Source organism: Porites lutea, chromosome 2 (genome assembly GCF_958299795.1).
Source record: "Porites lutea chromosome 2, jaPorLute2.1, whole genome shotgun sequence".
NCBI lineage: Eukaryota > Metazoa > Cnidaria > Anthozoa > Scleractinia > Poritidae > Porites > Porites lutea.
The window spans coordinates 26,844,631-26,859,798 of record NC_133202.1 but is presented as its reverse complement, the minus strand read 5'-3'; the positions used below and the strand labels follow the sequence as shown (position 1 = coordinate 26,859,798).

Sequence of the window (15,168 nt, the reverse complement as noted above, 5' to 3'; positions counted from 1 at the left end):
GGGGAGGGGGGGAGACGAAGGATCTGAATGCAGTAAAGGATTAACATTATAGCGTTCGGGTCCTGCGTTCAACTAAAAAACAAGAACATGCAAGGTAATGCTCTCTCTAAGCTCGTCGCAATAGGAGGTTAACCCTGGCTGTTTGTACCTGACCAGTCGAGGTCAACTTTCTGGACCGACACAAATCTTCGGTTGTGTGACGAACAGTCTTAAAACCGATTTCTTTCCGTCGTGCTAATGACATTCTCGTAGGTCAAATTTAAAGCCCCTCTTAGGCGTGGCTCGACAGATAATTATGGCAAGCCAAGTCTGCAGAGCAGTCCGAATGGAGTAAGGGTTTCTCGTGGAGGATTTAAAAACCACGGAATTGTATTTTTATTTGTTTCAAGTTAAGATCGACACACCTGTGCTCTATTCTTTGTTGCAAACAATGATAGATCAAGGACCGCGCGCCTCATAATTTTAAGATTCTCAAAATACAGTTTCGCGAGCGTCCCTCGCGCTTTCAGCGCTCACGCAGTTCGTCTTGTGGCAAGTCTATACTGAACTGAACTAACCAACCTCATTAACGTTTCACACGCTTTCAGATGGCTACACGTGGCCTATATTTGGGACACCTAATTGTTAAAATCTTAAGTATAAGATTACATTCGGTTTAATATTTACTTATAGGAAACAGACTTTGTAACTCCTTCTCTCTTGGTAAAAGATTAAATAAAATGCAGTAAAAAACATACAAGTCCGTCCAAATACTTGAAAAATAAAGCGGGAAGCGTATCGAGTGAAGCATATGGTTGAGCCAGCATTGCAATGGACAGCTGTGTTGTGTGTTGTTGAGCCGCACGAAAGCGAGGCAAAATATCCTACCAGCGTCTGGCGAGATTTCAACCTTCATTTGAATGAAATGGATCTGCTCTCTCAGCAATAAATCTCTTTCTTTTGTGATAACCTTTTAGATTTATAGCCTGATCAGGAAAGTACTGATTTTTCTTATGCAGTGCGTAATTCCTTAAAGCGACGCACCATAATCTTTGATTACTACTAGTAATTATAATAATCAGGGCTTCTGATATTTCGCGCGGTCGCGGACCCGCGAAATTCAGGTATTTCCGCGAAATCCCGCGAAATTCCCCAAAAAACGCAAAATACCGCGAAATGCGCCAGAAATATTTCCAAATACATGTCGGCAAAACATATTTAATACTTATCTTGGCTATTAGACCGGTTTTATTAACCCCAAATTCCAAATGTAGCTTGAAACTTCATCACTGCAACGAGTAAACAACATCCCAAAACTACCAGGCGTTTTTAGATGAACGTTGCGAAAAACTGGGCACTAACCATAATGTTGATAGCTTTAACATGCGTTCATTTCTCGAGCGAACTGTGTTGTTGAAAGAGCAAATGATTATCCGTGTTAAAAAAAAACGTTCACCAACGCTTGTCATATCGACGCAAAATTGATCGATTTTAGCGAAATTTGCCAAAAAAAACCCAGCGAAATCGGCTGTTTTTTACTGATTGTCTCTTGGCGAAGTTTTCCCCCGAAACTTCTCGTGAAATCGGCCGATTTTCCTAAGAAATTCTTAGGAAATTATTTGCCCTGAAAATCCTTCGAAAATTGACTCTTTTCCTCTAAAATCCCGCGAAACGGGCCGATTTTTCTGAGAATTTTGACTTTTTTCCCGCGAAAATCGCCTGAAATCGGCCGATTGTTCCGCGAATTTTGACTTTTTCCCGCGAAAATCCCGCGAAATCGGCCGATTTTTCCGCGAATTTGCCCCTGAAAATCCCGCGAAATTTTGCTTTTTTTCCGCGAAATATCAGAAGCCCTGAATAATGTGTTGACAAGAGGAAGAGAGAATTAATTAGCTCATTCTCTCTTGGTCTTGATTAGTAAAGCAAAAAACAAACAAAACCAAAAAAGTTCTTCCCACTTGTGAAACTCTCCTAATCCATGGAAGTCAAGAATGAAAGTGTTTTTTCTTTTGTTTTGCTTTGCTTTTTCAGTAACGATATAACTTGTAACTGTGACCTACTGGTTTGTATTCCATCAGGTCCTGAGCAAGGGGGGGTAAAAGATGCCAGTGATCTTTCATCTGGGGTGTTCACAGAATCTTGTACAAGTGAGCAAGCTTATCATGACCAAGCTGGTAAGATACAGTTGTATTTATAAATACTTTTGTCTAATATATAGATAGATTTAACCAAGCCTAACAGCGAGGCTTATGTTTAAAAACTAATTAATCAATATAATTTAAGGAGCCCTTGTAATGATTTACCTTTTGAGGTATTATGCCACTTATTTTGAGGTTCTATTCAACTTCAGCTAAAGCGGCATTCATAGAAAAGAGAGGAACCTTAATTGCACAATATTCATGAAAGACAATCAAAACGTGAATAATTTTTCAACAACAACAACAACAGTTTTTATTCAGGGAGGCAAATCTTATTTGAAACCTTGTTCCCTTTGTTGCAGTACAAGTATTTTAGCCGGCTTTGTGTTTGAAGTGGCGAATACTAGATAAACGTACCTCGAAGCAGGTCGTTCGCTTAAAGCTTTCTTTTTACAAGCGGATACGACAACAGGAATTGATTGTAGATACGCTTTTCTTCTTTATTTTTGCAACTAGAAAAATGTTATAAGCCTGAAGAAGGCTGGTATGGCCAGCCGAAATATTGTTATAAAAAAAACAATAAACGTTGTTTTAAATCAGCTTTGCAGTAGTCTTTGGACTTCTCGTTCTTGGTTATAAGCTTGTGTAGTTTAAACCTGTAATAAACGATATTTTCAAAGTTACTTTTAAAACTGGAAGAGGCAAAACGCAAATAACTTCTAAGAGTGTTATCGTTCTTTCACAACAGAAGATACAGAATGGAACTTACCACTAAAATCAGTTAATAATTTGTGTATTTGTCGATACATATCCTGTATATCTTGATTTTATTCGACATGTTAATCATTCTTTTTCTGTGATTTGAATTTTCTGACAGTTATTAAATTTCGCGAAGATTTTTATTCGCGGGTCTTTAATTGCGCGATTTTTTTAACAATCGCGAAAAACGCAAAATTAAAAGACCCGCGAGAATAAATACCAATAAGGTAGATCTGGCTTTTCATCTAACCGAAAAATTGGTCAATTAACTATTGTACAGTGACTTGGAATAGTGGTGGTCTCTTTTTGAGTACTGTCTGAAGAATTAGGACTGTATGTAATGGTGACTCTTGTTGTTGGTTGTAGAATCCTCTTCAGTTTCAAAGTCCACTCAAGGGAAAACCAATTATTCTCGTTTATGTCGCCTGCTGATCAGCATAGGCTCGCGTGTGCTAAGAGATACATTTGAAAGCATAATTCCACCGGAGAATCTTCGAGAATTATTGAAGCGTGACCCGGTGCACTCCAGACTACAGTTACTGCGAAAGAAAGGAGTCCTTTCTTCATTTCATTGGAGTAAATTGTACCCTGCCACACCCACTGAAGTTTCATCTGCAAGCTTTGATATCCCCCTCTTGATTGTGCTTCTAAGGACAATTTGTAATCTGAGTCCTCCACCCGCTGGTTGGGACACACCTCCTCTTATAGCAGACACCAGTCGCGAGTCTGACATTGCGCGTATTAAGTACTTCATGAACGTCGTGTCCAAACATGCCACGGAAGGCTCTATAAGTGATACTGTATTTAGTAGCTACTGGCAGCATATCCGTGACACACTAGTGAGGTTGGGAGGAGCTGATTATAGCGATGTCATTGATGAAATAAAAGGCCAGGACATTGAATTTCTCGATGAGGAACATTTGAGAGAACTGCTCAAACAGTGGAAGAAGGTAGAAGACGAAATCAAAGACAAGCTGAATGAACTTTTGAGTGAAAAAGTTTCTGAGGAGACAGGTATGCTTTGCAGTAGACCTTTTGCAGCTCGGGTGTCTATATGGATACCATCCTTAATTACCAGAGATTGAAAAAAAAAAGTAGTGGTGGATCTGCCAATTTTTAGGTTTTAAACGAGGAAAGACTTTGACTTGTGTATCAATGGGAAAAGGCGATGGATTTAGCAACTAGCAATTTTTCCCATAATTTTTTAAACCCCTTTAATTTGCAGACATCCCAACACGTATAGACTCTTAGCTTTTATTGTAAATCGTGTAATAGAAATAACAATGTCCTTTTTTGTATTCGACAGTATTTATAGCACTGATACTAGTGGGGCCGAGAAAATGCCTGAAATAAATAATTCAAATGAAAGTTAACGAATTTCAATAAAAATGTATTTAGCTTGTCAGCGAATGTTCCCACAGACTTTATACTCCTACCTCAGGTGTTGTTATAGTTATGATATGCATTTGCTGTAGAATTCCGAAAGTAACGGTCTCTTTGAAAATAACGGCTACCCGAAAGTAACATCTACTTTTTACTTTTCTTTTGATCCCCAAAGTAACGGCCCCACCAGTAACGGTCAACCCGAAAGTAGTAACACCGCTATTAGATGAATCCATAACTGTCTTTCGCCCTTCATTTAGGGCCTCTTTTCTGTTAATATTGTCGCCTTGTTTATGTGGGTAGTAACGTGAAAGAAGTGCTTACTTAAAACTAACTCCGCTTGTAGTGTATAGCCAACAAGTATATCGTCAACCGCGCTTTGCACAACTTGACCCAGAGCACGTGGTCCAGAAGAGTTAAGTGTGTCCTGGGAACATGATACACTCAACTAAAAACCCATTTACAATGATTATTTCGATGACCCCCCCCCCCCCCCCCCCCCTCTGCGTTTCAGCTCTCTCGATCTGTTACACATCATATTAATAAACCGCAACCACTATTTTAAAACTGCAATTAATCATGGTCAAACAAGTCCTCTGCCCCTCGTGATTCAGACGTTAGTAGACAAGGACTAAAAAAGCGATAGATTGTTAGTGGTTTTAAAACGATGGTCATCGGATTATAGAAGGATAGAAAGTATGATCAGGGTAAGCCGAACCTAGTTTGAATAATTTCCTTTTAATCTTAACAGCTGTCCTTCCAATACTGATTGATTGTGAGGAAATGGTAACCCTTGGCGAACTAGACGCGTCTACAAGAATGGAAACCCAAACTGCGCGTATATCGTTCAACTCGAATGAACTGCAGACTGTAGCCACAGCATGTCTACAAATGGAGACCAGAGAGGTATTAGCCCCAGTTGAATCTCAGGAAGAAGTCCAGGGGCCGGCAGTAGTACCTGGTACCTCAGAAACACCCAGAGCGGAGATTACGTCTGGTCGTAAGCGAAAAAATATCGAAAATAGAGCTGTTCACCCCTCACAGGAAGTTCTGAATTTCATTGCGATAAAATACTTGAAGAAAGTTGATCCATTAACACCAGAGGAGTTTAACGGGTTTGTTCAGTACATTGAAAGGGGGCTTAAAGCTCGTATTTTGGACGTTACCAGTGGTAGCTTAATAGTCATGGTAGAATTTAGCTCTCTTGAGATCCTGGAAAGACTGTGGGAAGACTATAGCACAGGTTATCTTAACGAAATGGCACAAAAGTTCCTTGTGACAGAGGAACTTCTTAAGACGTTTGGTCTAGCTAAAGTTAAACTCACGACTACTATAAAGGAGGAGGAATACAGAGCTTGTTACAAGCTTCTCTCGAAAATTACAGGTATGTTTATGGGCCATCTTAATCAGAGTTAAATCGTTGACTGAGAGTCGGGGTACTCATTGATTGTAACTGCATGAGTGAGGGAGAAAAACAAGATATATTGGCTGATTAGAATTAACAAACGAAACTGCAGCTATAGTGAAAATTTAGATTTTTGCTCTTATTTGTCTACTTGGCTTGATGATAGATGTTGATAATCAAACGCTGAATAATTACGATTTTAGAAAAATACAGTTCATTTGAAATTTGAATTTTTTTATCATGTTATGTTTTTCGCTATTTCCATTCATTCATAATACTTCGTTTATATTTTGGCCCAACATCTTTTGTGCCTTATTTGGCAGTGATGAGCATTAATGAAACCGACTAGATAGCCACGCCCACACCGCAGAAAACGTAGCTTCCACTCGCAGTGCACGTTATATCTAGAACAAAAAAAAGGGGGAGACGAAGGATGATGCTGACACATATCTGAAAGGATTTGCATTAGAGCGTTCGGGTCTTGCATTCAACGCCTTCACTAAAAAACGAGAACATGCAAGGAGGAGGTTAACCCTGGCCGTTTGCACCTGACCAGGCGAGATCCACGTACTTAGCTTTTTTTAGCGGGGAGATCAACTTTCTGGACCGACACAAATCTTCAGTTGTATAACGAACAGTCTTAAAAGCGGTTTCTTTACTTCGTGTTAATGGTGTTAATAGGCTGATATAGCAACAGAACGGGAACGTCAGTTGACGACGGCGCGCGCAAATCAAACAACTGGCTTGACCAATGGCAGAGGGGCAAATTGGGCACCGGACGTCGTGTTTAGTCCTTTCCGCGCGTTTTCGCGTCATCAACTAACGTTCCCGTCCTGTTGCTAAATCAGCCTAATGACACTCGCTGGTCAAATTTAAAGCCCCTATTGGGCGTGACTCGACAGATAGTTATCGCAAGCAAAGTCTGCAGATGCAGTCCGAATGGAGTGAAGGTTTTCTTGTGCAGGCGATTAAAGCCACAAAATTGTGTTTTTATTGTTTCGAGTTAAGATCTACATCGCTGTGCTCCATGCTTTCTGGCAAACGACGATAGATCGATCAAGGACCGCCTTATGGTTTTACGTTTCTTATATAAAATACAGCTTCGCGAGCGTCCCTCGGGCCTTCGGCGCTCATGCAGTCGACTTGTGGCAAGTCTATACTGAACTGCTGAACTGAACAACTTTATTAACGATTCACACGATTTCAGTTGGCTACACATAGCCTACTTTTGGGAAACCTACTTATTAAAGCCTAAAGTATAAGATAACATTTGGTTTATATTTACAATAAAAATGACAATTACAATTTTCTTGCATTACTCATTGGAATCAAAGACTATGTAGCTCATTCTCTTTTAGTAAAATATTAAATAAAATGTAAAAAAGATAAAAGTCCGTTCAAATACTTGATAACGCGGGAAGCGAATCGAGTAACGCACGTGGTTGAGCCAGCATTGCAATGCCAGCTGTGTTGTTGAGCCCGCACGAAAGCGAGGCAAAATGTTTTACTAAAACCTGGCGAGATTTCAACCCCTATCTGAATGAAATGGATCTGCGCTCAAAGCAAGTAATCTCTTTCTTTTGTAAATACTTTTTAGATTTATAGTCTGATCAGGGAAGTACTGACTATTCTTATGCAGTGCGTAATTCCTTAAAGCGACGCACCATAACCTTTGATTACTGCTAGTAATTATAAATGTGTTGAGAAGCAGGAAGAGAGAATTAATTAGCTCATTCTCTCTTGGTCGTGATTAGTAAAGCAAAAAACAAACAAAACAAAAATGTTCTTCCCACTTGTGAAACTCTTCTAAGCCATGGAAGTCAAGAATGAAAGTGTCTTTTTTTACTGGTTTGTATTCCATCAGGTCCTGATCAAGGAGGGGTAAAGGATTCTAGTGATTTGTCACCTGTGGTGTTCATAGAACCTTGTACAAGGGAGCAAGATCATCATGATCAAGCTGGTAAGATACAGTCGTAAATACTTTTGCCTAATATATAGATTTAACCAAGCCTAACAGCGAGGCTTCTGTTTAAAAACTTATAAAATCTATACTTAATTTAAGGAGCGAGAACGGATGTTTTACGAGTCAAATGAGTCATTGAGTCATGAGTCATGAGTCAATGAGTCAATGAGTCAGATCTGAAAAAATTAAAGTTTCGGCAGAAACAATAAAATTAAGCATTACTTTTACTTAATTTGTCTTCTTGCTTCATTGCTGCCTGCACATGCAAGGCCTATTTCTGACATGAAATCTCAACCTAAGCTGTTTGTTAGCAGTATCCCAGGTGATACCCCAAGCGAGGTTGTTCAGTCATATTAGTTGATGCACGAGTTTTAAACAGGCGAGCTAATGTAAATAAACACAAACATAACGCAAACAATGAATGCCCAAAGATTTTAATCAATCAAGGAGCCTTGAAAGCTATTATATTTAAAATTATAATGGGTATACAGTAATACCTCAACAATAATTATTCGTACACTGTATGTTTCTAATATAAACACTGACTGTGTATAACTGTTCGACTCGCTGTTTCATACCCCTCCTCGGGCAAATTACAATTCAGTTTGTTCGCCTCGTAGCATCATTCACCTTTTGAGGCAAGTAAAACTGATTGGAAAAAGTGGTGAACTACATTGGGAAGATTATCAACTGAACACAACTCTGCTATTGATTGTTGGGACGGGCGCTTAGTGTCCTGGATCGTCTTCATTGTGTTCATGATCGACAGCAATCCACAGCATAAAAGAAAATTGTATTCCTCTTGATAAGATTCCTTGCTAAAACCTAATGAATACTATACTTCCCGGAATACTTACCTTTACACCAGTATGACAAGCTAATGAGTAACATCAAGAACCATAATAGGACAGAGAGGGACACTCAGGGCGTTGGCCGGGATATCTTAATTCCAAAAAAGTTATTTTTAGAACTATGCGGACCACACGGAAACAGTTTCCGGTAAACTGATTGACTTCCAGAAGACTCGCTTTCACGATTCAGCGCGCCAATCCGAGGTGGCGTCAACAAATAAAAAAATGGCGGCACAAGTGGAGGGAACCCCGGGGGGGGGCACTTGGGTATTTTTTGGGTGGGTATGTGCCGCCTGGGACTCCAAACTGGCACCCCGTTCTAAAAAAAAATTTCCCCTAAAACTGATACCCCGTTCTAGAAATGGGCCGGTTTTTTATACTCCGTTCTAGAAAGTTTGTAAATTGAAATAGCCCTGTTTTTTTAAAAAGATATTTCTTTATTTGTTCGACTTATACATCAAATAAATGCTTCTTCATAATCAGCAACAATTTTAAGCAGAAGATAAAGCCGGGAAGGCGGGAATCTTGTGGAACACTTCTTTTCCTGTTTGATTTGCGCAGCTAATTTGTGTTGTTCTTCGTTAGTGCAGACAATGGTGGCCCGGTTGCTCGAGTTAAGGAGCGGTTTCTCTGTAGTTTTTTCTGTCTTGATTAACTGAAATCTCGACCTTTCGTTAAGATTTGTTTTCATTTTTTTCCTCATAAGTCAGTTGAATTTGATGTCGGGGGAAAATTTGTCTTTAAATGTTGAGTTTACACACCTCTCCTACTCCATTAAACTCTAATTGTCAACATTCCATCGGGCAAAAAAATACTGCTAAAGTTAATCTGAAAACGGTTTTTTGCAACCTTGAAGTCCTTTCATACCTTCAAAAAAATGGACCCTAGAATTTTGCCGAATTCTGAAAGGTTCTTACTCTAAAAAAATTGACAATACAACAAGCTTACGAATTATTTACTCGCGAAGCTAAAACACTACAAGGACCACTAGTCTTAGTGTGTATCCTGAAACCGATTTTTGCTTGTAAAAGCTTTATTTGTGTAAAGTTATTTGTGTTTTTCATGTTGCAAACGGTGTTGAAATAAACACGACAGTATGATAATCTCATCTGGAGTTTATTTACTTTATGTGGTTTTACCAAGCCTCATAGTTTTCTCATACACCTATAATAATTAACCTTTACAGATCCTGCACCACAATGTATAGGTAAGATTTCCATACAACCCCAAACATTTGTTATGTGTGTTAAATAATATAAGCCTGCTGCGTGGATAATAAATGTAGGGGTTTGGATGCATAGGACCTTTTGATGTTGTTTTTGCCACTTATAGATCCAGCAAGTTTTGTCTACTTTCGTAGGCACTCATGGTTTTAGGTGTCGGCTGCTGAATGTAGTCTTTTCTTTTTTTCTCTATAGAAAGCACTCACAAGTGTTAAGAATATAAACTACTGCAATAAGTTCAAGCTGTGTATAGCTTCTTGTTTATAATTATGTCTTATTTCTTGTACCTCCCCTCCTCAGTGAAAACCTAATTAACTCATTTTCTACATTGTATGGTGAAATCTGTATTATGCAGACCCCATATTAAGCAGACACCCTGTATTCAGCAGTCGAATAGCTCGAAATGTGGCAAAACGTTTCTGTCCATAATTTAAGAGAAACAAACCTGTATTTAGTGGATATCTCTAATAAGCAGAAAGCAGCAAATTTTGTGTGGATGTCTGCCTAATTCTAATTATACAAGTTTTTCTTTTTTATTTACAACAACCTCATATGCATAAAAATAGATGGTAAAAAGAAGGATGACTAGGATGAGTGAGGGTGCAATGCCAGGCTGGCTCCCCCCTGAAGGTATAATATAAAATACAACATGCAAAGGTTTCATAAAACTGGTACATCATTTTCATGTTGTGTCTTTTAGACTGTGAGCAGTCTCTCTTCAGCTCAAAAATCTGTAAGCAAGAGTATTTGAGCAGTGAAGTCCCGTGAGTTGTGAGGGTGCAAATTCGAATACGCTGCTTAAATACTCTCCCTTACAGATTTTTGAGCAAAAGAGAGACCGCTTGCAGTCTGTATGTCTTTCAGTGTCTGCAAACTTTCTGTTGTTTTCTGACAGGTTGAATTGAAGGAACAATACTACTAGCAATCATGAATTATCTTTTAAGATGTCTGGATGACCTTGCCACGGAATTAATAGTAGGGAAATAATGTACAATGTACTATATTTTGGGGCAAGGGAGCACTTAGTTATTTATTCATTAACTATTTTTTATACTTCTGTTAAACTATGCGGCTGCCAAAGCATTTGGGATTTGAAATTTGAGGAGTACTGGGAAGAGTGTGACCAACTGAGTGACACACATGTTATTGTACACAATACATTAACCCATTCGCTCCTGGAGATTTTGCCGAAAAACGCGTTTTGAAGCTAGTCGAGTGGTTTTCTGGTCACTGTCGTGCTATAAAGAGCTAAAACTTACCAGAAACCGGTTTACAGGTCGTACACTTCGCGGCCTTCTGATCCAGATGCAAAATATCAGCTTGCGAAGTTCGGGCATGCGCAGAAAGCAAAATTTCGAGATAGTTTTTGGGTTTAAAAGTGACACAGCAGTCTTGACTTTTACTTTTCGTTTTCTCTCCTCCCTTCTCTTTTCGCTTTTCTTGCCTCATTTTTTTTTTCTCTTGCTGGGCATTTAGTAGGCTTCATTTTGGTGGGAAGAGTTTTTAGGAAAGCTTTTAGGATCTTAGGATTAGGCGAAAGGAAAGGTAGGTGGGTAATGGAACAAGATTTTCATGGAGATTTTCCGGTCAATGTCACGTGGTTTTTTGCCTGTTTCTCCGGTGTCCTTGACTAAATTGTGCTCATTCTGGTATGGTTTGAAAGATCTCTTCACTCTGCACAAGTTAGTGAAGAAAGTTGTCCTTGACCGTTAAAACTGATGACGTCACAAAGGGTAGAAAGGACCTGGATCCGCACGGGCGGTTACGGGCGGTTCAGGGGCGAATGGGTTAATATTAATTTGTCTCCTTCTGGATGCTTTCCTTGATATTGCCTCTTTCAAGCCATGGCATGAATAGATACATTGATTCAGTCACACATACTGTTTTATTGTTCCAGAATGTCTCTCTCAATGCCACCCATGCAGATGCATGAATTGATTAACTCACCAATAAAAGAAACTTGACCTAATTAAGAGGTCAAGGTGTGACCAAACGAAGTTCTTATTGATTTTTATTTTAATTTAATACTGCCATTTTTAACTTAACCCATTCGCCCCTGAACCGCCCGTAACCGCCCGTGCGGATCCAGGTCCTTTCTACCCATTGTGACGTCATCAGTTTTAACGGTCAATGACAACTTTCTTCACCAACTTGTGCAGAGTGAAGAGATCTTTCAAACCATACCAGAATGAGCACAATTCAGTCAAGGACACCGGAGAAACAAGCAAAAAACCACGTGACATTGACCTGAAAATCTCCATGAAAATCTTGTCCCATTACCCACCTACCTTTCCTTTCGCCTAATCCTAAGATCCTAAAAGCTTTCCTAAAAACTCTTCCCACCAAAATCAAGCCTACTAAATGCCCAGCAAGAGAAAAAAAAAATGAGGCAAGAAAAGCAAAAAAAGAAGGGAGGAGAGAAAGCGAAAAGTAAAAGTCAAGACTGCTGTGTCACTTTTAAACCCAAAAACTATGTCGAAATTTTGCTTTCTGCGCATGCCCGAACTTCGCAAGCTGATATTTTGCATCTGGATCGGAAGACCGCGAAGTGTTCGACCTGTAAACCAGTTTGTGGTAAGTTTTAGCTCTTTATAGCACGACAGTGACCAGAAAACCACTCGACTAGCTTCAAAACGCGTTTTTCGGCAAAATCTCTAGGAGCGAATGGGTTAAGCAAAGGACCAAGCTTTTTGAAAAAAATCCACTTTTCAGCATAAAACAACCAAATCTGTCTATTTCATGTCAAATCAGGTGAAAAAGTTGGTAAAAGGCCATTTTTAGGTTTTTTGATTAACCCATTCGCCCCTGAACCGCCCGTAACCGCCCGTGCGGATCCAGGTCCTTTCTACCCATTGTGACGTCATCAGTTTTAACGGTCAATGACAACTTTCTTCACCAACTTGTGCAGAGTGAAGAGATCTTTCAAACCATACCAGAATGAGCACAATTCAGTCAAGGACACCGGAGAAACAAGCAAAAAACCACGTGACATTGACCTGAAAATCTCCATGAAAATCTTGTCCCATTACCCACCTACCTTTCCTTTCGCCTAATCCTAAGATCCTAAAAGCTTTCCTAAAAACTCTTCCCACCAAAATCAAGCCTACTAAATGCCCAGCAAGAGAAAAAAAAAATGAGGCAAGAAAAGCAAAAAAAGAAGGGAGGAGAGAAAGCGAAAAGTAAAAGTCAAGACTGCTGTGTCACTTTTAAACCCAAAAACTGTCGAAATTTTGCTTTCTGCGCATGCCCGAACTTCGCAAGCTGATATTTTGCATCTGGATCGGAAGACCGCGAAGTGTTCGACCTGTAAACCAGTTTGTGGTAAGTTTTAGCTCTTTATAGCACGACAGTGACCAGAAAACCACTCGACTAGCTTCAAAACGCGTTTTTCGGCAAAATCTCTAGGAGCGAATGGGTTAAAGCCTTCCTCAATTAAGGTCATATGCTCAATACTGATCAGCTTAACTGATAATAACAGCCTAAATCTCCTGTGATGTCTTAGTGGTTGCACAAGGCCTACCCTGATCAATCATAATGTGCAGGCCAACATGTGAGTTTATTAGATTATTTAAAGGGAAAGATTGGGGTGTCATGGTGGTTTCCTTAAAAGCAAACGGTTACACAAACTTGCTCTGCCTGCAGACTCGGCTTTAAGAGCATTAGAATGCAACATTAAAATCAATAAAGTCAATGTTTAAACATGCTGAAATGCAAATAGGTGCTCACTTTACTATTGTCTGTACTATACTTCTGATTCGTTTAGGCAGCAAAATTCAAGAAAATTTTGCAAAGCAGCATGTATATGAATCCTTATAACAAATTCTTATGAGTCTGAATAAAACAGATATCCCATGTCAGGAACTTAAAATTAAAGTAAAGTTTTCTTCAGTTGGCTATTGTTTGCAGCTCTTATGATTGGTTGAAACCTTTTAACACAAAGAAAATACCCCATAAAATGGGTATGGATTTGTTTTTCTGAAATATGGTTAGAAACTTTCCAAAAAAACTGAGCTATTCATTCGCCTAACATAGGATGTAACTTTTAAGATGGAGTCTGCTTAAATATACAGGTTTCGCCATACACTACAGAAAAAGAGTAATTAGGTTTCTGTGTGGAAGGGGGGTATAAAAAATAAGACACAACTCAGCAAGAAGCTATACACAGTTTGAACTTATTGCAGTAGTTTTTATTCTTCATACCTTTGAGAGCTTTCTATAACGAAAAAAAAAACACTACATTCAGCAGCCGACACCTAAAACCATAAGTGCTTAATAAAATAGAGAAAACTTGCTAGATCAATAAGTGGCAAACACAACATCAAAAGGTCCTATGCATCCATGAATGCCTGAAGCTTGAATTATGCTGTGGTACGATCTGCAGTCAAACCCCTACATTTATTATACATGCAGCAAGCTTATATTATTTAACACACATAACAAATATTTGGGGTTGTATGGAAATCTTACCTACACATTGTGGTGCAGGATCTGTAAAGGTTAATTCGTTATTACATGTCTATGCGGAAAATATGAGCCTTGGTAAAACCACATAAAGTAAATAAACTCCAGATGAGATTATCATACTGTCGTATTTATTTCTACACCGTTTGCAACATGAAAAACACAAATAACCTTACACAAATAAACCTTTTACAAGCAAAAATCGTTTTCAGGATACACACTCAGTGGTCTTTGTAGCTAGTGTTTTAGCCTCGCGAGTAACCAATGGGCTAGATCAGTGTTTTGCCAGTCTTTTTTAGAGTAAGAACCTTTCAGAATTCGGCAAAATCCTAGGGTCCATTTTTTTGAAGGTAAGAAGAGACTTCAAAGTATTCAAAAGCGCGTTTTCCGATTAACTTTACTGAGCAGTATTTTTCGCTCGATGGAATGTTGACAATTACAGTTTAATTGAATAGAAGAGATGGTTTTGTAAACTCAACGTTTCCTTCAATCGCGGATTTTCCCCAGAAATCAAATTCAACTTATGACAAAAAAAATAAAAGCAAATCTTTACGAAATTTCGAGATTTCAATGTCAAGAAAACTACAGAGAAACGGCACCTTACCTCGAGCAACCGTGCCACCATTGTCTGCACTTATTAAAGAACAACACAAGCTGCACAAGAAACCTTTTTCCCTGACTTGGCGAGTCGACAGATGAAAACAAAGCTCTTCTTTTCTTCACAGGCGGGGAAGCAGAATTTAAAGTTCTGGCGATTCCATATAATCCATTAGGCCATTGTTTGCGAAAGGATTTTTTAACTGCGATTTGATTTGCAATGTTTGAAAATTCTGTAAAGATCAAACTTTTGCACATACCGATTTTCACACATGAATTGATCCGTCAAAAACGTCAATCAAATTGAACTTAAATGGTCTCCTTACTGATTTTTAATCTTGGTGAACAGTGGCTTTAGGAATATTAACCTCCCCGCGAATATTCCGCTTGTATTCACCTCGTGTTCAAG

At 39.0% G+C, this 15,168-nt stretch overlaps 1 protein-coding gene across 1 annotated transcript in view; it reads left to right on the top strand.

The window, feature by feature from the left end:
- The first annotated feature begins 87 nt into the window (after window positions 1-87).
- LOC140925933 (uncharacterized) overlaps window positions 88-15,168 on the top strand; it is a 32,163-nt gene continuing 17,082 nt past the window's right edge. The window contains exons 1-5 of the mRNA XM_073375759.1: window positions 88-94; window positions 2,058-2,153; window positions 3,243-3,890; window positions 5,011-5,643; window positions 7,529-7,624. Of these exons, the coding sequence (XP_073231860.1) occupies window positions 88-94; window positions 2,058-2,153; window positions 3,243-3,890; window positions 5,011-5,643; window positions 7,529-7,624 (1,480 nt within the window). The remainder of the gene's footprint in view (window positions 95-2,057; window positions 2,154-3,242; window positions 3,891-5,010; window positions 5,644-7,528; window positions 7,625-15,168) is intronic.